General features: G+C 35.7%; 1 protein-coding gene across 1 annotated transcript in view; it reads right to left on the bottom strand.

Annotated features, from left to right (window-relative positions):
- LOC122800843 overlaps positions 1-26318 on the bottom strand; it is a 1417490-nt gene that overhangs the window by 749799 nt on the left and 641373 nt on the right. Inside the window, exon 12 of the mRNA XM_044070157.1 lies at positions 9163-9279. Coding sequence (XP_043926092.1) covers positions 9163-9279 — 117 coding nt within the window. The remainder of the gene's footprint in view (positions 1-9162; positions 9280-26318) is intronic.

Below are 26318 nucleotides of genomic sequence, written 5' to 3'. Positions count from 1 at the left end.
TTATTATCAAACACAATTGAGCAAGATATGCATAAATCCCTCTGCCATGCCAAATAAGTGTCAAATACACACCAGGTACTTGTAATTATATTCAAGTGCACAACAGACTCTTTGGAATAACTGTACTCTTTGAAAAGTCTGTACTGTAATACTGCAGACACTGCCAACACTTTGCACACTGTAGACACTTCTAATAATTTTAGTTAATGAGAAAAAGTAGTCAATTGTAAAAAAATGCAATTTTCTCTTTTCAAACATTTTATACAATATAGATATTGTTTCAAATGTCTTTGTAATTATTTCAAGTATATCAATATGCCTCAGTTTTGAACATTTATTTTAGTAATTCATTTTGAATGTTTTGAATACTTCACTTTATATTCATTGAGGGAAAAATCATTTAAACGTGTTTAAGTACCTGGAAATATTTTCTGACCTGTTTACAAGTTGTTTGTGAGTTGTTTGAGACACTTCTGTCTATTTCCCCATTTCTGACAGTGTGCCTCATTGTTTTAAGAAGTTTTGACTTCGGGTCCCATTATTACACCATGTCATTCATCTTGTGTATCCAAATAAGATGACACAAACACATCAGGATGGATGACTGGAATATAAAACTTAAATTAACTAGCTAAATGACTGACTGACTACTGCATACATACATGCTTTCACTCTCTATGCTTATACAAAATGGCACTTTGCTTACATGTACTCGGTACTTATAGGCACAAGCCTATGAACTACTGTGGCTTTAATAGTGCAACACATGCTATGATCTACACTCCCTGTGTTCACATGGATTTCCTCAGGATGCTTTGGTTTCCTCCTACATTGCCAAGACATGCTGTTGGTGGATTAGACATTCTAAATTGGCCCTAGGTGTGACTGTATGCATGCATGTGCCTTCTAAGGAAGGTCGGGCAATGGGCTGGCAACTCCACAAGGTAAAACTCTACTGCCACTTGTTCTGCAGACTGATGATCCACTGTGGGGATCCCTAATAGGTACAGCCAAAAGGAGAAGAAGAAGACTAGTCTTTATAGCTAGGAAGTCACAAATAATAATTAAACCAAACCAGCCAGCAGCACAAGACCTATAAAAACCTATCACATTTTGTCTATTTTCAGCAACTAAAAATTGAAATCCAAAAAGAATTTTAAACAAAACATAACAAAAAAATTGTCAAGGCAAAAGTTGAGTTGATCATAGATTCACCAGAAGAGACCTATTTAGTGCAGTGGGTTGGGGAACTGGATGTTAAACCAATGAGTGGTGAGTTTAATTCCTATTGATGGCTGTATGGAGAAGCAATGCCATTTATTATATGGCAAGGTAAGGATATGATCTCTATCAGGCTACAATTTTCACAGTGTTAGGGTGTCATTTTAGTGGGTGAGAGTCCCACAGTACCAGGGCAGGGCCAGAGTCTGGTCATCATTTGCTTTCACCTCCTTGCAGTGCTAAAAAAAAATGAAGTAAATTTTGCTCCAGACTAATTCTAATGATCTATTGTGAATGATACATGCTATGACTTTTGCCAACATTATGCTATACATTTCTATCCAAATTGCCACATCAAAGTCTCTATTACCTCCTAACATCTGATTGCTATCCATACTATATAGGGCCCCTGGAAATTTTCCATACTCTTTAGGGGGTGATATCACCCACGTTGAGACCCATTGGTTTAAGCAAAAGTAACTGAAAACTAATGCCCATTTAAGTTACTGGTTACTAAAAAAGTAATATGTTACTATAACTAATTACTATTTTGAAAAAGTAACTTGTTATATTACTAGTTACTAGAAACTGTAATATACTCCAGTAATATATTACTTATTGTAATATATTACTCCCATCACTGCACTTAGGTAATCACTCATTGAAACATTGTCGACATTTTGATGGTAAACCTAACTTTACTGTTACCGCAGAATAAAGTGTAAGCCTCAGAATTATTGAGTAGAAGACAACTCAGGCAAAAGTATTTTGACAGAATTATTTGAAAGTAGTCTTGTCTCAATGGACAGGAAAGAGTCAATGTGACATTAGATCAAAATTTTGACCTGAAAAACTAGGGGTCTATATCACTTCATCGAATGCACAAGACTCCAAATGAGGTTATATCGAACCAGGAAGTTCAAAATACAAGTACAACACAGAACAGCATTTTTTTTTTCCCCAGGGGAAAAAAATTGCTGTTCCAGTACAAAACCAAAAAAAACACGTACATTTTAAACTTGCACTAATGTGGGAGGCTTCGCCTTCCACACCCCCCAATGTGGGGGGCTGTGCCCTCCTACCCTCCTACTTAAATATACCAATTCCGAGATCGCACCACAGTGGAGGAAATAGCAAAGCCACGAAAACAGCCCACCGATTTTTTTCCCTGGGGAAAAGTATCTGTGTTCCTCAGCTTTGTTATTTTCACAGTTTGAACATATGGGTTCGATATTATGACGTTCGGACTCCTGTGCATTTGACGTCGTAATATAGACCCAAAAATTAGCATATAAACAATAACAGTGGGTTATCACTAAACTCTGACATCCTTTATGCAGTAATACAGCAAAAGTCACTGAAACTGAAATTGCTGAATCACGATTTCATAGCAGGGAGTCCTAAGGATAAATGATTTAGAAACTGACGGATGTTTCAAGATACCTGAGAAATTATTTTCCTCTGAAAAATTCTTCTCCAATTTCTATTCCTTTATCTACTCTTATTTCAATGAAGGAAGCATCACTGTCTAAATCTGATGCACAGACTAGTGACCCCACATCTCATACTAAATGATAAACCCCCACATCTCATACTAAATGATAAAACTCCACATCTCATACTAAATGATAAAACCCCCCACCTCATACTAAATGATAAAACCCCACATCTCATACTAAATGATAAAACCCCACATCTCATACTAAATGATAAAAACCCCACATCTCATACTAAATGATAAAACCCCACATCTCATACTAAATCATAAAAACCCCACATCTCATACTAAATGATAAAACCCCACATCTCATACTAAATAATAAAACAACAGATATAGTAGGTGTTAAAAAAGCCACTCACATTCTGTGACTATGTGTAATGTTTATAACTCCAGTTAAATTCTAACAGCCTTGGGGTTCAGTATTGTCCAATAACTCACCAGCATATAGGTAATATAAAAAATATTTTGTATAAAGTATATCAAACATTTAACAAAGCCTTAGCCTTTCTCTTTTAATGAAGGGAAATTTCGCATATCTTTAAGAAGTAATGTGCATGAGCATGTAACTTATGAAAGAATCAGTGTTGGCTCTTGTCAATAAACCTAAGATGAAGCAACAGGGTCGCTGTTATATTATCGAAATAATAGTTCAACGAATGGCATTTCAAATGGCATTTTGTCAAACATGCCATTCAGTGAACTGTTCTTACTGCGATACTGAGATCTTATTAGAGTACAGATTGGGAAATTTGCCCTTTCCCCACTGTAGTGCGATCTCAGAGTTTATATATATATATATATATATATATATATATATATATATATATATATATATATATATATATATATATATATATATATATATATATATATGGGTCTATATGACTTGGTCGACAGTTCATATGGTCGACTGTTTATTTGGTCGACAGTTCATTTGATCGACAAGCATTTTAGGTGGGGGGCTTTGCCCCCCACACCCCCCAATATATATATATTTAGCAGGGGGTGGGGGTGCAGCCCCCGACATGAGTAATAGTTTGATGATATGATGTAGACCCAAAGCAACATATTAAGTTCCTTGTCTCATGAACTGTAAAAACTCATGTTCATACTGCTATCATATAGAATAATGTCTATTTCATGAATGTCTGAACTTTAGTCTGCAAAAGTGAACAGTAGCTGAAAGAACTCATTTGGAAGGCAGCAGGTGGATAAATCCTTGACTGCTGCCAGTGTGACCCGTCTAATGTTTGATCATGTAAACAATATCCTACTCATCAAAGAACATTCTTTTATGGCCTTGGTTCTATTTATATGGCCTTGATTCCATTTCATGAAATGGCTTTCTGACTACAGCAGATTCTTTAAAACTGTCCTGTCTCTGACGTGCACACACACGCACACACACACACACACACACACACACACACACACACACACACACACACACACACACACACACACACACACACACAAACGCTCACACACACTCGGGTCATTATCATTTTGTCAAACATTTATTTTGTTGAACCTTTATTCATCAAACTTTTTCCATCATTCCATTGAACACCATTTCAGCAGAGGTTTACATCCTTGAAAATTTTTCCCAGGGAAGGGAGTTAGTTGGCTGTTGTTACAGGTTTGCCCTTTTGCTCAGTGTAGTGTGATATCAGAGAGTTTATATATAATTAGGGATGGTGTGGGGGTGTGAGGGGTGGAAGCCCTCCACCTTGGAGAGTTTAAAATAATGGCATTTTTGTTATGATCACTCTGGTGGCCAAATAGTAGCTTCTTTCACTAGGAAAACATTTCAGTGACATAACCATTCACTGAAATAGTGTTCAATGGATAAAGTTCAATGAATAAATGTTCGACAAAGTAAGAGTCTATCAGTGCCGCTAGACATCCAATAAGACTGCATCTTTCAGCCATTGTTATTTGCCATTTACATTAATATCCTCATCATTTCCCATAATATGAGCAGCATTGTACCCTATGCTATCTCACTGCTATCTGGGAGTCTGGCAGTTCAATAAATCGCTCAACTCTACCCGTACTCATACCTGCATAAATACATAGAACTAAGTCAGGCACGGGCAATAATACCATTCTAGCCTGACAATATACCAAAACAGTTATTCCTGTAATATGTATTCAAGTTGTTCTTGAAATATCTAACTAGTGTTTTCTTTAATGTAATTTGGTAGTCTATTCTATGCATCAGCTATTTTCTCAGAGAACCAATTAGTATACCTCTCATTTCAATATAACCTTTGACATAGGTCGTATGATGATTCACTACTAATTTTTGGTAACCCCAAACATTCCCAGACGTACATGACTCTAAATGCCCTATACACCTGAATAAGAGCCCTTCTTAAAAGTCTGTATGCAACACTGTACCAGTTAAGATATTTTAGTCTTAAATTTTCAAATCCACGGATGCTTTTGGTATGTTTCCGCTGATCTCTTTCCACTTTTCTCATGCTCATTTTCTTACACAGTTTCCACATTGCTATTCCACACTCAAGTTTGAGTCTGTATAAGTAATGAACAATGACTTCATCATTTCTGTATAACTAATGAACAATGACTTCATCATTTCTATATAACTAATGAACAATGACTTCATCATTTCTATGTAACTAATGAACAATGACTTCATCATTTCTTATTTCCTTGACTTTATAAATATTTTTATACAGCTCAGAGTTCCGTAACTATCATTAACCAGTTGGATGATATGATTAGAAAAACTGAAAGCTGGATCGACATTTTCAATTGCTGTGTGCTGTATTAAATATTCATCTTTCAATTTATACCTCACAAGTCTCATATACTTTGTTATTGATTTATTTGTCATGCCAAATGGTCAGACATGCCCTGTCTATAATACATGTAATCAGTTTACCCACTTTCAACATATCTGCATAGAGACTGTAGAACACCTCAAATGAAAAAGACAGATCTAAAGTATAGGCCTATGACAGAGCCCTAAGGGACATCTTGAATTGATTTAGAATTTCACCTGTCCAACTGCTGTACTTGCCATGTCCTGTAGGGGGTTGGGAGGTTGGCCTAATGGTTAAAGTGTTTGCCTTACAAACACAAAGTGAAGGGTTTGAGTCTCACAAGGGATAATTCACTAGGCTTAAAATAGCTCACAAGGGCAGTTAGCCTAGTACTAATCTATGAACCTATATAAGCCACGCAACTTTCTATCTTATCAAGATGTAATGTTCAGATTTATTGATCAGTATTTTGTGTATGACCCCATTAGAATGCTGAAATTAAGTCTCTGTAAATTATACTGCACCACAATTTTTCATTTATAGCTGTTTTATATTGTCATAGAACATCATGTTACAGGAAGTTGGGGATCTATGTTGAATATATGTATGCTGATAAATGGTTTCAAGTATCAATCTTTCATATGTGCAGGTCTGTAAAAACATGAAACTCAAAGTTATTGTCAGCAAAATAAGTGCACATTTTTGGCATTCAAAAATGCCTTACCTTATACCATGAAATCTGAAACTTTACAGGCCCTTAAAGTAACCTTTTGAAAATTGTACAGTCACCTTATCATCTGCATTGATCCATCACTTATGTTCTCTGCTCTTATTCATAATGCAAGAAATGAAATTGCATTAATGGTCTACGAATCAGCATAGCCAAACAAGGTAGGTTTGCATTTAGCCAGGGTACTTCATCTAATCCTGAAATGTTCCCACCCACCATGGCTTCATCTCTGCCAGAAATATGCTAAAAATATGAACAATGCAGAATCATAGTTGCCATTTTATTCTGGGAGCAGGCATGAATTGCCATTGTTGTCATGCAATTAAGCACAGAAGCTGTCTTCTAAGGAGCCAAAAATTACCTTTTCTCACTATCATACGTCTGCACAAGGTATTTGTTTGGCCCACTGCAAGGCCTTATACCATCTCATGCATTTGAAGTCTCTCATATCTTTAGGCAATGCCACTCTGACACTTATAGACAAACTTTATAGATTTATTTGCAATGGCAAAGCCATATGAGACCACTAATCGTAATTGATTGTCAAGTATCCTTTGCCAGATTCCTACCTTATCTTCTTTCAGAAATCATCTTAAAGTCCACTTAAAGCAGCAACAAGATCATGGATGTATTGGATCTGTAACTTAAATGTCTAAATTTTCTGACTGTTTTGATTTAGGGCAACTCTCATTAGAACATACCTGTGAAGTGCAGTAATAAGTATCCTTTTGTATATAGTTGTATCATTTTTTTTTTATTTGCATTATACTGCTCTTTGTATAGTACTGTTTATTTTCTTCTTTCCAGCTCATGGTATAATAGTGTATCTTACTTCTTTGTTTACTTTTGCACTTTCATTTCTTTAACCAGGCTATGAATAAAACAGGGACCCAGATAGTCCAAATCACCTTCCTTCTTAGAAAACAAAAAATAAAATACTAGCAATTCCTGTTTCACTGAGATAGCTTCATGAGATCTTTATAGTTAACAGGGAGAAAGACCTTGCAGAGACCTAAGCTTGAGGCATTCCCTTAGCATCCTTTATCCATGATACAGAAAATATATCAGAGCTCTTAAATCAGGATGTTTCAAGGACATATTCGGGACTAAAGCCATGCTGCCATCTAAGTAGCAGAGAGCCACTATGCTGTGCATATATCCCTTTATTCTGCTACTCAGCAAAAGAATTGCAGGAAGCAATATAGTTAAAGTTTACTACATTACATCAATGCCCTACTTATGGACAGGAGCAGATTAACGCTTCCCTACAAATAGTAGATTGGATCTGTTAACATTGCAGCCAAACAGGCAGAGCAGTCATCAATCATATATAAGAGTTTCTAAGTTACAACATTGGCAAAAGGTAAGCCTATCTTCTTAGCTTTCAAAATTGGCTTCTCATTTATGCTGTCACTATTTTTAGCTAAAACGTAAATAGTAAATAGTATCTGTGGATATAATCAAATGAACTTCAAAGGATAAAAACAGTTTATGAGACAGCTAGGATTACAGCAGTTTCTTTGGCTAATTTTTTTTGTTTCTCTAACGCATTTATTTCCATCTGGATGATATATTTTCTTTAACTGCATAATGTCACTATATATTTGGCCTGATGACTCATTTTTTTTCTCACATTATATTCATAATAAAGGAAATACATTTAATTTCCCTGTAGGAAATTCAGGTTTAGCTGACAGAAATATTCATCAATTAAAAGTACAGCAACTGCCATTAGATATACACAGGTATAAAACGAGTCAGGTGCAGAAACTACACTTGAAACAGACACTTACGGGGATATTCAGATGCACATACATGCTATGCAATCATACTTTTATATGGATTGCTGAATGCATAATGAGGAAGAGATTCAATGACTCCATAGCAGTACAGTGGTAAGAAAGCACCAGCATGCGGCCATTTGCTGGTCTTGCTCTAGAAGACCACATACAATTGCAGCAGTCCAGGGCACATCTACTGCACTTTATCCATGTGCATTTTCCTGGAGCCTTTTGTTGGAATCAGAATAGTGAATGATTTGAGGACTAGCACTACCATGCTATTTCTAGAGCTGAATGATGGGCGTATACACCATCTAGCAGGAATGAGACTGTTAGTAGCACAGCAGGTAAGTACTTTGAGAATGTGTGTGTGTGTGTTGGTTGTGTGTGTGTGTGTGTGTGTGTGTGTGTGTGTGTGTGTGTGTGTGTGTGTGTGTGTGTGTGTGTGTGTGTGTGTGTGTGTGTGTGTGTGTGTGTGTGTGTGTGTGTGTGTGTGTGTGTGTGTGTGTGTGTGTGTGTGTGTGTGTGTGTGTGTGTGTGTGTGTGTGCACGCGCGCATGTGTGTGTTGAAGACAGCACATGCATGTTTATTTGTGTCTGTGCAATGCAGTTGCTTCTAACTTCCCTGTGTTCAGTACAGAGACATGCTAATGAGCCTGTAATGAGTTTTTGTAGCATTTGTATCTTATATGTCTCTGAATCTCTTTTTATTGCCATAGCACTGCTAGCACTCTCCAATGAAGTCCAAGTTGTGTTATGGCAATATTTTCTCTGAACAGCACCCTTAATTATGCAAGCCAGTAGTGTGTAGTAAACTGCTGTGACCTTTGTATGTAATGGTAGTGCCACACTGAAGGCTTTTCCTTCCACGTGTGGGGTATAGTCAATGGTTCCTCATGATTTTAAGGTATCTGACATGCTGCCATATTTACATATTCCTTAGCCTAGTACTGTAGCACTTCAAAAGAAATACAGTCTGTTTGTTGCTCACAAAGATAGCAAATTCATTTTATTACACAATTTCTATTCATTTGAAACCGAATATTTGACAATACAGGATGCCAAAAACACTACTTAGCAAAAGCTTTAGTGTTCTTAATATGAAAAAGGATGACTTGAAAGACTTATTTTGATTACCTGCATTACTGTCATTGCACACACAGATGTAACTTCCTTCTGTATTTTGGCAGTTACAGTTTGAACCACATTTTATATATGAGCATTCATTAATATCCACACAGGATGTTCCATCTCCTGTAAGATACAAGAAGGCATGCAATTAGATGTATAAAATATTAAAAACAGTACAGAATGTTATACATTGTTTCATTCTTAAGGATACAGTTATCAATGGTAATTGTGCGTTACATCAAAATGATAAGGAATCACTTGAGAGATTCTTCTGCACCTCCACTCCCCATTTTATCAGATATGATGGAAACAATCTGCAATTAATCAGTAAGGCACATTATTATGGTGTTATTTTTGATTCTAAATCAACTCTTCATAACCATAAGTCAACCATGGTGAAATCATCACATTTCTGTTTAAGAAGCATCTCAAGGATTTAACACCAGTTATCTCCAGCTAAGTTTTTGGTTGTTGCTTATGCCTTGGTATTATCAAGACTGGGCTGTGGAAATGACCTGTGCCTGTGGTAATGTCCTGTACCTGGGGTATTAACCTGTACCTGGGAATTTTTATCCCTAAGCTTCACTACTTACAGATGCTACAGACCTCAGCTACAAGGATACTAACTGGTATATCATGTCACCCTCACAATACAATTGTTCAGCACAGCCTTTTTTGGATTCTTGTACATTACAGGATCATGTATATGGTCCTAATGGTAGTTTATAAAAATATGGGCCATCTTACCTGAAGGAGATGGCTGCTGTCCCCGTCTTGTGAGACTCCAAACCTGTGGAATCTGCTACTGAATTGGCTTCAAGAGTACTAATCTCTGGCTTGATTCTGGGAGGCACTTAAGACCTAAATCGTATGTATCTATATTACCCAAGGTAATACCTCAGGGGCCCTAGAAGACATCATCTACTGGCTATCCAATGCCTACCCCCAAGAGACCATTGTTCTAGAGGACCTCAATATAGATTGGAACACCTGCACTGCAGAGACCTCAACCACCCACGTAAACCAACATGGTTTTACACAAAGTATAACCTCCCCTACTAGGATCAGCAGGCCTAACAATAAAGAAAGTATCCTAGACTGGATACTAATTAATAGCCCCCACCAAATGTACAAATCAGGTATTCTTCCTGAAGATCTTAGTGACATTTCTTAGCATATACTATTAGGCATAAAGTTGAATGTCCACATCTACCCACCTATAAAACAATAAGAAATACCAAAAACTTCAACCTTAATAAATTCTTAGAAGAACTTAAATTATGTAATTGGTCAATTCTAAAACAACTACCACTAGATGAGATAGTAACATACTTTATTAACAACAAGTTCTAATGTTCACCAAAGGATCAAACAGAGCAGTGTTTTTAGCGCTTTCAATCACTTTTAATTCGTGACCTTCTTCTGAAACATTTTACATTTGCCCATCCCTCCTTTTAAATACATAAACAGGAAATGACATAATAATTAACAATTTAAATAATGATTAACAAATACTATTAAAATCCAGTGTATTATAAAATAATAATTAATTCATTGAGTGAATATATTGTTGTTATCTATACAGCAAAAAACATTTTAGGCTAATAGTGTCATTTAACCCAGGTGCTTTGTCAGCCCCCAAGTATAATTGCCAATAGGCTTCTTTACACTCTAAAATGTTGTTTAAATCACCAGCTAAATGCGTTTTATCAACTTTGTCCAAGGCAAAAAATTCAAACTTTTTGAATTCATTACATACAGTAGAGTGTCTAAAAAGTGCATTAGTTTTGTCACTTTTCTTTATAGCTAAATTATGTTCATAAATTCGCCACTTTAAGCTTCTTTTGGTCTTACCTATATAATAATTTCTACATGTGACACAGCTTGTTAAATAAACCACTAATTCGCTATTGCAGTTGAAATAATCCTTAGCCCAAAATGTTTCTTTTGAATATCCAATTGTAACAAACAATGTGTTACTGATATATCTACACTGTCTACAATTATTACAGCCGTGGCTACCTTTCTTATTTGAACATAAACGGGAGTGGCTCCTTATAATAAAATAAACAGTTCGCTGTTTGACATGTTCAGTCAGGGAGAAATAGACAGTGTTAGTTATGATTTCATGCAAGTGGATGAACCCAAGATGCCAATTTTGTTTGGCATTCCTAAAATTCAGAGTAGTGACAACGTTATACCTTTTAGACCTATCATTTCAGCTAAGAGGTCAAAAACAGAAAACATTTCTATATGGCTTGATAACATACTGAATCCTATAATTCAAAATACTATTTGAGGGATTCTTGGCATCTATTAGAAATTCTAAGAGAGCACAAGATAGATAACAAAGATTTGTCCTTTGGGACTCTAGATGTGAAAAGTTTATACACATCCATCGACCAGGACATTGGTATAGAATATATGAGGGAATATTTGAACAAAAATTCTGAATTTTCAGGGACTAAAACAAATACTTTATGTAGTCTGATGGAGTTAATTTTAGAGAATAATTTTTTCACTTCCAAAAATCTCTGTACCAACAAATCTCTGGCGTAGCAATGGGAGACAGAGTAGCTCCTGCTTTTGCCAACTTGGTAATGGCAAATTGGAAGCAAACATTCTTAGAAACTCATTCTAGTTTCAAAAAGGCAGAAATTTATTGCAGATACATAGATGAATTGTTTTTTCTTTGGTCCGGAGTCACAACTGAATTTGAGAAATATGTGGAAGATTTGAATTCAACAACTACTTTTTTGTTTTTCAAAGTGAGAGATTTTGGAAAAGTGATTAATTATTTAGACATCACCATAGAACTAGATAATGAAAATAGAATTTTTTCAAGTAAGATTTATAGAAAACCTTATTTTGCAAATCAATATTCACACAAAGACAGTCTACACCGGACCCATATGAAAAAGGGTGTTATAAAAGGACAGTTTATAAGGTTAAGTAGACTGACTTCGAATGATGACACTTAACTTGAGAGAAGGGTGTATTTTGAGAATGTTTTTTCAAAAACGTGGATATGATTGTGAATGGGTTCAAAAGATAGAAAATGAAGGCATGTCTTTGAGACAGAATGTGGCAAAGCCCATTTTGGGATCCAATGACATCATGACAGGATCGATAGGGGTGTATAATAAAACATAAAATAAAAGGGGACACGATGAATATACAATTTCTTTTCCAATACCTATAGTTAACGAGATGTGGTTGATAAAAAGCGTTTTATTAAATAATTGGAAGATTATTTTGTGAAACAAGGACTTAGTCAACACACTTGGGTTAGCTCCAAAATTCACATACAAGAGAACAACGAACATCAAAAGTATATTAGAAGTTAACAATGAAAAATCAAGGAGCCACTCCTGTTTATGTTCAAATAAGAAAGGTACCTACAGCTGTAATAATTGTAGACAGTGTAGATATATCAGTAACACATCGTTTGTTACAATTGGATATTCAAAAGAAACATTTTGGGCTAAGGATTATATCAACTGCAATAGTGAATTAGTGGTTTATTTAGCAAGTTGTGTCACATGTGGAAATTATTATATAGGTAAGACCAAAAGAAGCTTAAAGAGGCGAATTTATGAACATAATTTAGCTATAAAGAAAAGTGAAAAAACTAATGCACTTTTTAGACACTCTACTGTATGTAATGAATTCAAAAAGTTTGAATTTTTTGTCTTGGACAAAGTTGATAAAACACATTTAGCTGGTGATTTAAACAACATTTTAGAGTGTAAAGAAGCCTATTGGCAATTATACTTGGGGGCTGACAAAGCACCTGGGTTAAATGACACTATCTGCCTAAAATGTTTTTTGCTGTATAGATAACAACAATATATTCACTCAATGAATTAATTATTATTTTATAATACACTGGATTTTAATAGTATTTGTTAATCATTATTTAAATTGTTAATTATTATGTCATTTCCTGTTTATGTATTTAAAAGGAGGGATGGGCAAATGTAAAATGTTTCTGAAGAAGGTCATGAATTAAAAGTGATTGAAAGTGCTAAAAACACTGCTCCGTTTGGTCCTTTGGTGAACATTAGAACTTGTTGTTCTTTTTCCAGTTCCAGTTTTCACTTTCGAGTTTGGTGTTATATACTTTAATAACACATTCCTGAGCATCCTTGACAACCATGCACCTGTACGCTCTGTTAGAATTAAAACAAAAGTTGCCCCCTAGCTCGCTAAAGAAACCAAACTAGAGGTCATCCACGAAATAATGCCTGCAACACCTGATGCTCCTCTTAAGCCCCACAAGATCAACTCAAATTTCGACAATATAAGAATGATACAAAAAAATCCATATTACTAGACTAAAAAAACTATTTCTGCTATCTACAGCAGAAACACCACAACAAGCCACAGAAGTTCTGGGCAGGTATTAACAAACTTCTCCACCCAGGGCAATCCACAACTCCAACCCCCTCAGCCCCAACCCAAATATTGCCAGAGTCCATTGCCAATACCTTCAACAGTTTCTTTACAGAAACCATCCAGGCCCTTGCTGGCAAATGTAAACACACTTGTCTTATTGCTGAAACCCCTAAAAGCAGTGACATTCTCTCCTTTAACTTCCAAAAAGTTCTGACTTCACGCATTAGAGCCCTAATTAAAAAACTCAAACCAACCACCCTTTCAGCTGCCCTCCTCCCTGCAGACTACCTGCAAAAAGCTGCTGATGTTATAGCATATCCTGTCTCTATTTTGATAAACAGAACCATAATTGAAGCCTCTATCCCCTCTATCTGGAAAATATTACATGTCATACCACTCCACAAAGGAGGCAGCTCCAAAGAGCTGTTAAACTATAGACCAATAGCTATCCTTTCCCCTCTGGCTAAAATTATGGAAAAGTGTATCCATAAACAACTCTTACACTACCTTATTCAACATAATCTTCTGGCCAACTCCCAGCATGGATTTAGACCACAGCACAGTGCCACCTCAGCCCTCCTCTCCTTTTCTAATGTCATAAATTCCAACTGTAACAACAAACTATCTTCTGCCATGTTTCTCAATCTTTCCAAGACCTAACCACCAGCTACTCTTACTTACCCTAAAGAAAATATTCCTAAACAACCATGTCATACAATGGTTTCTACCTTATCTTAGTGGAAAACAGCAGGCTGTCCTTTGTCTGGACAAACTCTCCACCCTTCTCCCCATTACCCTTGGTGTCCCTCAAGGCCCCATATTAGGTCCCCTTCTTTTCTCCCTCTTTATCAATGACCTCCACACTGTAATCCCAGATGCAACCTGTATACAATATGCCAATGATTTCACCCTGATTTGCTCAGCCTCTACCCCTACAGATCTGCTTAGTTTAACCCAGAAAACCTTTAATACAGTGGAAAACTGGATCTCTAAACAACAGCTGATATTAAACCCCAATAAAGCAAAGCTGTTGCTCTTCTCCCCAATCACAAATCCTCTCAGCCTTCATCTACTATAACATGTAACAATGTGACCATAATCTTACCAGATATGTATACCAAACTCCTGGGTGTTATAATAGACAACAACCTCAAATATGATATCCAAGTAAATCAAACTATTAAAACCGTTAATAAAAAACTTGGCTCCCTATACAAAAACAACAAACTTTCTCTACCCCTCTAGCTAGGATTGCCATTGCCCGTACCCATCTGCTTTCAACTCTACTCTATACCTCACCAATACTCACTAACTTGAACAAAAGTGATCTCAGCAAACTCTCTAGCTGCTACAATCAAATTGCCAGATTTGCCACAGGAACTCCCTACAGGACACACAATTGTCAAAACCTAAACCTCTTAGGATGGCTAGAACTCCCCAGACTAATTCAATATAATCAACTTACTGTAGCATTCAAGGTTATTAACCAACCAGAAAAAATGTCCTCCCTTAAAAACATTATCCATCCCTACAAAAATGCTAGGCCACTTTGTTCCACCACAAAACTTTTGATTTGGTCTGTTAAAGCTAACAACCTATCTGGAGAATCTTTGTTTGCAAATTCAGTAGGCAAAACCTGGAATTAAATCCCATCTGACCTTACTCTGAATGCCTCCCTTAATCAGTTAAAAAAAATCTAACCCTGTATTTTAAAACTCACTGGTTATATCCTTGCTCTAACCCTGAGTAAAGCCTCATCTATTTCCATATCCCTGCAATTTTTATTCACAGCAATTTACCTCTTACACTAAAAGGTTTGAAAAGAGAAACTGCAACATCTATGCAGATACTCTGTATATAGCTGCACATATAGGTTTGATAAGAGAAACTGTAAAATATTTGTATATATTTCTGAATATAAACTGTATTCTTTATAGGCTTGGAATGTGAGACTCTAACTTGTATGTTAATACAATATGTTTGTGTATATACTGTAACTTGCTTGTCTTTATCTGTTTGTAAGTTTAGAGCTGTTCTCCCTGGGCCTTCACTGAAAATGGACATGTATCCACTCGGACTATCCTGGCCAACAAATGTAAAATAAAATAAATACATTTTTGACATGGCTTTTGAAGAGGAGGGATAATTTTATTATGTTGTTTAATTTACATTTATTTATTAACAAATCTCAGTTTGACCATCTGTTTGTAATTATATTAGATTTTTATTTCATTAATGTTATAGTTTGGACTAATATACCTAAATAAATCTAAAGTTGACAATGAAATTGAAAAGTAATGACTGCAGTAACAGATGAGTGTGCATTGACTATTTTGCAAGTAGCATTTTTGTGGACCCAATCACACTTTAGCAAGAAGCGTTTTAGGATACAATGTTGAATGGTTGTTTTGGGTTTCTAATACTGTTGTATAGACATGTAGGATTAGTAACTTAAGTATTTAGGCATTAGCATTTTAAGTATTTATACAGTACAACACTAACACATGATTGCAATTTGAAGAAGATAAACTGCTTAAAGAACTATGTGGGGTAGAAATACAATAATTGCTATAAGAAAAACCAATGTGACACAACTACAACACTGTTATTTGGCTTACATTTTGTTGTTGGTTCTGTTTTCTATTTCTTAATCAAAGTGCATATGTTTGGGGAATCCACCCGACGATAAACTACTCAATGTTGTTAACATATCACAACAACAGCCTGGTATATATTTAATGGAAATGCTGTGGTAGAATAGACACATCCAGTAACTTTAATTACAATTGTACATTTTACATTCTAATTCCTGACAAACACAAGCAGTGCACTTAGTGTAACACTGCATCTTCATTGTCCGTACTTTATCTGCTTCATCTAATGGGAAATGCTGCTGTCAGGCAGAGCTGACCCAGCAATATAACCGCATTACAAATGCTCAAGCTTCTGTCTTACTCCCATAGTGCACTTGGCCACTCTGGATCCTCATATTCAGTTTGCTGCCTATAGCCTGACATGTGGACTTCTAGTCATGTGGAGAGCACTGACAAAAGATTTACAGGATGCAGGTTTAGGATTACTACGTCTATTAAGCGTTGGAGGTGGAATGAGAATTTGGGGAAGGATGGAAGTTGAGTTGCCAAAGTGGGTGAATTAGGAATAAAGAAGACTTGGAGATATTCTAAGTGTATAACTTATGTAACTTACATTATCCCAGATGTCTGCTTTGACTGATTGGACAGAGCCCCCTAGCAATTATGACATCTGGGTGGAATCATGACAGGATGCCCTTGAGAATATTAGTCCCAAAGAAAGTTGTTGACTTGAAGATCACAGCCAGTTTATAATGTTTAAAAAAGATGTGCAACTTAGACTATGTTATTGCTGCACAGATATCATCTAAAGACAAATTCTTGCAGAAGGCTGTAGATGTTGACAAGGATCTCACACAATGAACTTTAAGTTTAGGTATGTTATTAAATATTAGATATAAAGGTTATTCATTTGGATAGCCATTCAGAAAATGTACCTTTGGAGATTTTCTGTCCACACTTGGAAGAAAGACATGATGAATATAATAATAAGGAGAAGAATAATAAGAAATGAGTAGCTGTATATAAACATCTAGCTGATATAACAAATATTTTCTCATGTTGAAATACTGCAGAAAAACACAGAAAGATGAATGGTTTGATAATTCTGAAGCAACATTTGGCATGAAAAAAGGATTAGTCCTCAAGGAAACTTTTACCTTGTAGAAGACTAAGTATGGATGTTTGGCAGAGAGAACATGTAGCTCTGACACTCATCTGGCAAAGGTAATAACTATTAAAAGCAGTCTTCTAGGATGGATGCTTCAGGTTGTAATGAAGAAGATGGTTGGAAAGGGGTATGATTCAATGCTTCCTTGGTAAAACTAAGATTACATAGAGAAGCAGGCTCTTAATGAGAGATCGTAAGAGAAAGGTTTCTTTATAAAAAGGCCTTGATGAGATCTGCAGATGTGGCTTTGTGGACTTTGATCACTGAATAAATTAAGCCTGAGTCAAACAGGGAAGACAGAACCTGAAACACTGAAGAAACTGGAGCAAAGAAATGATCCAATCACTGTTGGCATACCCAAAATTAAAAAATTTCCCATCTGCACTTATACAGGTTGTGATCAGAATCTTTTTGCAAAGCAGAAAGAGATTGCATTAGTCTGAATATATTACTTAGACCCCTAACGGTTTAACTTTAGAAAGACGATTCACACTCGGGTGAGCAGCAATTGTTTGAAAGGCTGTTTGCAAAGTTTGCAAATGCTCAAAGGTTTGAATGTGCAATGAGTGAATACACAGTGACATTCGCTCATTGCACATTCAACATTGTGGGGTGGATTGCACTATAGCAGGGTTCGGAAAATGGTCCCTTCCCCACTGCAGTGCAATCTCAGAGTTAGAATATTAAAGTAGGGGGGTATTGGGGGGCTCAGCCCACCACATGGGGGTGCAGAGGCGCTGGCCACCCTGATTTACACTTTTTTTTTTTTCATTCAACATTGATGTTTGAAAAACTGCAAATCTGCTATTTCATTTGCTGTTTTTCGAACATTAAGGACTATCGCCATTTTCAGTTTTGAGGTTAGGAGTCACTCATATGAGCATTTGTACCACTGTGAATCACCTTTATAAAGGTAAACCATCCCTAACAGTCACTGGAACTAGATAGCTATTTGGTTAGTTTGAGTGAAGGGTTGTCAGTTCAAGGCTATCTGAATGGCTGGTATAGGAGATCCAGCTGGGGACCTACATGTCATGACTGCTTCTTGAGCTAAGGCTATAACGCAGAGAACCAATTTTGCCTTGACAAAAATGGAGCTGTGGCATTACTGAAGACTTGCATGGGATGCTTTCTGCAGGAATTTTGTCATTAGTGGTAATGGCAAAAGGCACAGAATAGTTGAGGAGACCACTAACAGGCCAGAGTGTCCCTTGGTGACTGTACTTGAGGAGGGATGAGGGAAAAATAGCTGCTGAATTTGGCTTTGGTCAGCGATACAAAACAATTGCATTAAGGTTGGCCCTAGCAGCAAAATATCATTTGTGCTACTAAAACACTGAGGGACACCTCATAAGGTATTATAATATACCTGCTGACCATAGCTGCTAGGTAGCTTATTCAACCTGTAATGAGCATTTCTACAAGAAACCACTTTGAGGCATTGCTCATTGTGACACTCACTTGCCTTCCAAAAACTGGGTTCCGCCCTGCTTGTTGATATTTCAGACCATTGAAATGTTTTGCTGGTATACGAAAATCATACAGTGGGAGCTTTGTCCTGAAAAGCCTGCAACACTAGAAAGAACTACCCTTATTTCCAGGATATTGACATAAAGATTTTCCTCATGATGGTTCCACATAACCTAAACCATTCTCCCCTGAAAATGCATCCCAACCTCCAAAGAAATGTGTCTGTCTTCACTAAGGCCTTTGGAAGTTAAAGAGTGGAAGGCCTTCCTGAAGAATTGGTGGGAGATTCCAGTCACCACAGCGCAACTTCAAATATCATCTGCAAAATTAAGATAGTCAGACTCTGTTGTTCTTAGGATCTACTGATTGCATGCTTAAGTACCACTGTAGCACCCCAAAGTAGAACCTCTCATAAGACTCTAGTAGAATGGAAACAGCCATCAGGCTTGATGACTTTCTGGATGAAGGAAGCAGGTGGTGTTGGTGTGAGTTTCCAGCTTATGGTTCTTAATGTTTGTAGTCTAGAAAAAACCTAGAAAAATACAGCCTTTGCAATGATTCTAGTTGAGATTTTTCTGTATTCATGGAGATACCTCTGGACAGACAGAAGTAAAGCAAATAATATCTTGGCTGATAAAAATGACTCCCTTGCTCTGGCAAACAAGATCCAGTTGTCCAGGTAATGGAACAGTTGGCTGCCTCTCTCAACCTCAGCTGGACTGTGTTGACCTACATATACTTGATAAACACCTGTGAAGCTGTGGTGAGACAAAATGGCAGCACACAAAATGAATAGTCTAACTTGCCACTAGGCAGACGGAGAGTACCTTTCAAACTCCTTTGTGGTTTTTATGTGAAGGTATTTGCCCTAAAGATCAGCAGAGCAGATCCAGTCACCTTTATATAGACAAAGAAGAGTATCTACCACCATAACTACCATAACTGTGTCTTTTTTATGTACTCATTCAAGTTGCATTAGTCTAGATTGAGATTGCAGTGTTTGACTTCTTGGACACTAAAAGGAGTCTGAAATGGACTTTGAACCTTCTTTGATGGGACCGCTTAGATGGCTCTTTTTGGTATGATAGACTCTGTGAGTCTGCCTATATACCTCCTTTTGAATATGTGCTTTCTCGTTGGCTCTATGGGTGGAGTCTTCCTAATCACTGCAAAACTCATTGTGTCCCTGATAACAGAAAGGTTTGAGGCCCTCTGAAAGGCTGTAGAACTAAAGGTGCCAAGGAATGAAGTCAAAGCCACTGGGCCATCTTCAACATGCATTACTGAACAGCCTATAACTCTCTCTCAGAGGTCAACAATCCATGTGGAATATGTTGGCATCAATGAAATCCATCTCAGAACATTTTCATTCCCAATGGATGTGAATGCTGACATTACAGAGCACAAGGCCAGTAATGCAGATGATTCAAACAGTGCAGATACTGAGATTGGAGCCAACACCTCAAATGTTGAGGGCTCCAACAACAAAAAAGACACCAAATATGTCAGTGCCAAAGATGGTGCAGAAGACTCGGCATCAGTGGTTCAGTTCTGAAACAGAGTAGACATCAAGGGATCTGGTATTACTGGTGCTGAAGGAGAACATTCTAAAAAGGACAATGGCTACAATGCTGCCATAAGTAGCAAATGTACAGGAAAGGAAGCTTCTCTAAAAAGAGATCTAATGCAAGCCCAGTCTGCCTGTAATCTGAGAAGGATAGTATGGCACCTATTTCAATATCAGTATTAGCAAAAGTTCTCATTATTCATTTCCAATCAATGCCAGAAAAATTCTGTACCAACCCAGAAGACCTAAGGGTGGAGTTAAAGGTAGAATGGGGAGGAGAAACTTGAATATCCTTTCAATCAGAAGATCATCTTTTGGCCATCTTTCTGGGAGAGCAATCCAAAATTGTCCAGCTCTGGAGACAAAATATGGTACCAAAGCCATCAGATGAGGTCTGTCCTAAGTAGGATCCATATGGGGACTCCTAGCTGAAAAAGATTAGAGTGGAACATACTGCAGTCTCCTATTCGTCTTTTACTTCCATTTACTTTTTCCTTAGAAGTAGAGAGAAAAGGTCCTGCAAATTTAGTTTATTCTTTTCACCTTCATGGCTTGAAGGCTACAAATGTTGCAGGAGGATAACATGTTCTTGCCTCAAACAAAGCATACAATCTGTGGGTATTCTGTGTCAGAATTTTGTGTCCACAGTGGGCACATTTCATAAATCCTTATCTATGACAGTGGTAAGCATGAATCCATCAAGATGAAGCAAACCAGAAAAATTGGTATTAATGCAATAACAAACATAAAATGATAAGTTATATACTATAATATTATACAACTCGATATGCCCTAACAACTATGAAAGATACGGCAATAGCAACACTATTGGAGAGCCAAAAAGTTCTGGCTAGTCCCAAAAATGCCTAGTCACAACAGTGAGAAGGAGAAGGAAAGAATTTATTTTTTAAACTAAGTAGATGAAGAAGAAGGAAAAACAGAGAGAAGGTAAAATGAAATTAAGCATCATAACAGTGTTTTGGCATTTACCTGAAGAGTAGTTTGGAGATTCATCCAGTTTATTTTGCAGCAAACAAGATCTGGAAAATCATAAGGGAGAAAGTGCATTATGGAAGTAGATAAGGAGCTCAAGCACTTGGAGTGCAATCAGATTGCTGTGTAGGATTCACCTGATCAGAATATTTTTCATCAGTTGAAATAGATGGAGAGAAGTTTTATTAAAAATAAAAAAAAAACAAAAAACAAAGAAAAAGTAGATTCAAACATGTACCACAAACTGAAGGTGTAATTCACTTGTTATATGATTTTATTTTTTGTGGGATCTGACTTACAATCTTTTGGCCATATGGCATTTTACTGCAAATTCTCACCAATAAAATTAGTCACTTCACCCTGCTGTCTCCCAAAATTCATCCATCACTGTATGACTCTTATTGTACAGATTAACAATTGACTCTAATCTTCAAAATCCCAAAATTTAATAACTTTCTCCAACTTATATCAAAATTACTGTTCAGATTTTCCAATTATTTGGAGATTTTAGGCACATACTGCCCTTATTCTAAAACTACTCTGAAAAAAACCCTGCTAGCTCTAACCATACCAATTGTATACTAGGACCTATAGCCTCTGATGCCCGCCACAGCATCATGACCTCTGATAATCTTCTAGTCTTCAGATATAGGCTTCTTGTGGCTCTATGGTAAAGAGGAAAAAAGCCCTGACTGCATTGCATGCAACTGTTTTGAGCATCAGCTTGGCTGCTTGAAGGAAATGGGAAGGGAATATAGGCGTAAGAGGACGTTACTTGCTCACCCATCTTGGGTAGAGGGAAATAACTACTGATTGTCATGTGGAAACCACCTAGCAAGAACATTAGGAGTCGAACCTTGTGCTGAAACATAGTGAGTCAGCACTACCATTTTCAAGTTGCACAACAAGCCTAAAGTAATTCAGCTTTCACTGGCATGCTTCTCCTTAGAAGGCAGTATTGATATATATATATATATATATATATATATATATATATATATATATATATATATATATATATATATATATATATATATATATATATATATATATATACATATATATATATATATATATATATATATATATATATATTCAAATATCCTACATTTTATAATTGGTGTATAATAAATGGTTTTCTATTGTATTGCTTATGTATATATTCCTTCGATATAACTTGCTTTCTCTGAATGCTTCAGTCATGATTTGTCAGTGTTTTCTCTTATTTTTCTGCATAAAATGTATACATTTTTCCCAGACTGAGTATAAGCTGAACAAACATTAATAAACAGATAAAGTGTATGGTGCAGAAACTTGTACAGAAGACATATACAAGAAAAACATGGTATGCGTTATATACAAAAAAGAAGCAGTCATATAAATATATAAATAATTTGTGACAAAACCATGAACTGAAATGAAATAGCAAAAAGCAAAGAAAAAAAAAGAATTATTGTATTGTATCCTTTGGGAAGTTATCTACTCAAGGGAACTTCCACAACAGACTCCCCACCCCAACCACATTAAACAAAGTTCATCCCTGTCCATATTCAAGCGTGACTTAGATATATGGATTGAAAACACAACATTTACTCAAGTACTGCTCCTTGTACTATTAATGAACTGAGGCAGCTTATAAATGCTTTATCCCATTAATGGGTCTCTTAGATTATCTATGGTATGATCTCAGTTGTTCTAATTAGGGGTAATATATAATTATCCGGTATGGTATAGGAAAGGACAATCTATAACTAAATTTGATAGCTTATTTCATGCACAAAAAGGGGAAATGACTAGGTTTAATATGGCCCACAAGGGCAGCTAGCCTACTACTTAACTATGGAACTATGAACCTATGTAGGCTTAGAGCTGGAATACAACAGACAAATACTCTCTCTGGAACGGTTGGCAAAATGTCAGAGAATTTACTCAAATTTCCAAGTAATCGAAACAGAAAAAAAATAAAATATGTAAGGCATGAGTTGTTGTACTTGCACATGTGCTTATAAGGAATGCATTACTTCAATATTTTTTTCTAAATGGATTTCAAGCAAACCTAAGTAGATTTACTCAAATTATAAAATAGGTGCTAAAGTGATTTTAAAGAGGTTTAATTGAATGATATGTTGGAGTCTATGGATTATGTACACACCCACACACACACACACACACACACACACACACACACACACGCACGTGCACTTACAGTATATCTATATGTATATGTGTATGAATATATAGTATATATAGTATGGATCTACTTTACAAGCTTGACGTTTCAAAACTTCAAACTGCAAATGGCTGAGACCATATGATTGAAGTTTTGAAACTTCAAAATTGAAATAAAAAAAAAAATAAATACAAAAAAAATATTTTTTATATTTTTGCAGGGCGGCAATCCCCTTTACATCTCCCACACTATCTGCTAAATAAATATATCAACTCTCAGATAAAACTACAGTTCTGTGCTGTACATTGATCTCCATTCAAAATGTTTGAAGTTTCAAAACTTCCATCTTATGGTCTCGACAATTTGCAGTTCGTTGTTTTGAAACTTCAAGCTTGTGAATGGAATCCATATGAGCCTATGTTAGATCACGTTTTCAGAAACTCAAAATTCATATGGTCAAGACCATATGATTGCATTTCCAAAAACTCATCATAACTCTCTCCCCACAAAAATCTACCTTTTTTACATTTTTGCAAAGGGGGGCAAGCCCCCCCCCCCTTCAGCACCCACACCCCTTGCAAATTATATGTAACAACTCCAGGATCATATTACAGTGGGAACAATGGTAAGTTTCCTGATCCTTACTGTACCATGATCCCCATTCTGAAGCTTCAGGTTTTCAACAACTCAGTCATATGCTCTTACCTTTGTGAACTTGGAGTTTGTGAAAACTCAGTCATCTGATAGGGACCATATATATATATATATATATATATATGTATATATATATATATATATATATATATATCCACACACACACACACACACACACATGCACACACATACACACACACACACACACACACACATATATATATATATATATATATATATATATATATATATATATATATATATATATATATATATATATATATATATATATATATACATTATATATATGCATTTGGTTTATATATATATATATATATATATATATATATATATATACATAAATAATATGCTGTAGAACCCTTCCATTCTCATTCTTTCATTTAAATAACCTGTTCAAGAAATTGTGTGACCACAATGCACCATTCAGCAAACAAACATACAACAACGGTTTATAAATATTTAGAAAATTATAATTCAGGAGCCAAGAAATGCATTAAGTGACAGCACTTTGGAAGTAAATATTGTGGGAAGAAATATCCAGGGAACTGTTGTGGCTAGGCTTGTATAGGCCCTAGGGCCGATAGCCTAGTACCAACCTATGAACTTTGATTTTGTTCTGCAGTTTCATTTCAGTTTTGAGAGGAAATATTTAGGAAATACATGTTTTTATAAAGAGATATAGACATATGCTATAGCTTATTCATTATGTACATCATTTGAAAAAAATATAAAGAAAAAATTGCTGTCTGATTTATATGAGAAGAGGTTCATGGGAAAAGGTGAATAAAGACTCACTAGACAGCTGAAAAATGAGACACTGAAAGACATTGATTTTGGATTCCTACATGAAAAGAGACTTACAAAATTTAACTTCCACAGTACAGGAAATGTCACTTTGCACTTGGTAAATGAAGATTGTTGCAAACAAATCAGCCTGCTAAAGGCAGCTATTAAAAAATAAACGCAGACCTCACAGAAATGCAACTTTGGAACTGTTATGAATGATACAGAGGGAAGGATACATGAGAAAGAGCAACATTCATAAGTTTTAATGAAGAAAAATAGCTGGATACCATATGAGTTTGATCTCTTAGAAAACTCAGAAAGGATGAACAATCTAAGAATATATGAGCTATAGGAGAAAGCAAGAAAAAACATGATATTGTTTTTAAGTACTTGGCTATCAAATATCTTAAATCTACTGGAGGGTTTTTATTACGGGATGGACAGAGTACAGTTATCTTTACCAAAGCATGTATTATCCAAAAATGTTCCACCATGCTCCATGAAGTTTATTTCTTGTTCAGCAAGGAACTTTTTGATCAAATCATCCAGTAAAACATGGAAAAAAATAAAATCTGATAATCTCTTTGTTTTGATAACAGTGGAAAATAAAGGCTTGTTTACCTTTTCTGAATGAAATGAAGAATAGGAACATAAAAACACATATTTTGTTTCTGAATGGAATTAAAATTTTCCTACCTGAAGGAAAAAAAAAATTTGACTGTCTTGTAGATGCACATTCATGTGTGAAATATAACAATATTATCAAAGAAATCAAAGAAATGGACTGTAAACCAATATCCCTCAAAAGACAGGATGAAAGGAATGGCTGGAAAATGTTAGATCCTCACAGAAAATGAAGGATAAATTAATTATTTAGTTTTATTCTAATCAGCTAGCTGCATACTATTCAGAATGTTTAAAATAAAGAATTGTTACTTATACATAAAAGGGTGAGTATTCAACATATGGCACTTTTCTTGATAAATGAATGTGCTTAGAAGAAAATAAATACCTACATATATAGAAATATTACATCTTTACATAAACTTTTCTCAGAACAAAGCAATATGTATTCATTATTTTAACAATTTAGATCACTTAGATATTCACTAAATGTATTTTCTAAATAATATTCACAAACATACTTCTTTTTTATTTAGTGTTGTAGGATATTTGCAATGTAAATAATTAGTAATTACAGTTTGTATAGTCATTTTATACTAAGCAAATATTTCACTAATGTTAGATATATAGAGTTAAAAGTATTTGTATACATAAGCTCTGCTGCTTATTTTTTTTTCTAGTTTATTGATTGTCACTGTTGAAGGTGCACCCTGACCT

Source organism: Protopterus annectens, chromosome 4.part1 (genome assembly GCF_019279795.1).
Source record: "Protopterus annectens isolate FY-2018-M chromosome 4.part1, PAN1.0, whole genome shotgun sequence".
In the NCBI taxonomy this organism is placed as follows: domain Eukaryota; kingdom Metazoa; phylum Chordata; order Ceratodontiformes; family Protopteridae; genus Protopterus; species Protopterus annectens.
The sequence above is the reverse complement of the archived record's forward strand: the minus strand, read 5'-3'. Positions and strand labels throughout refer to the sequence as shown.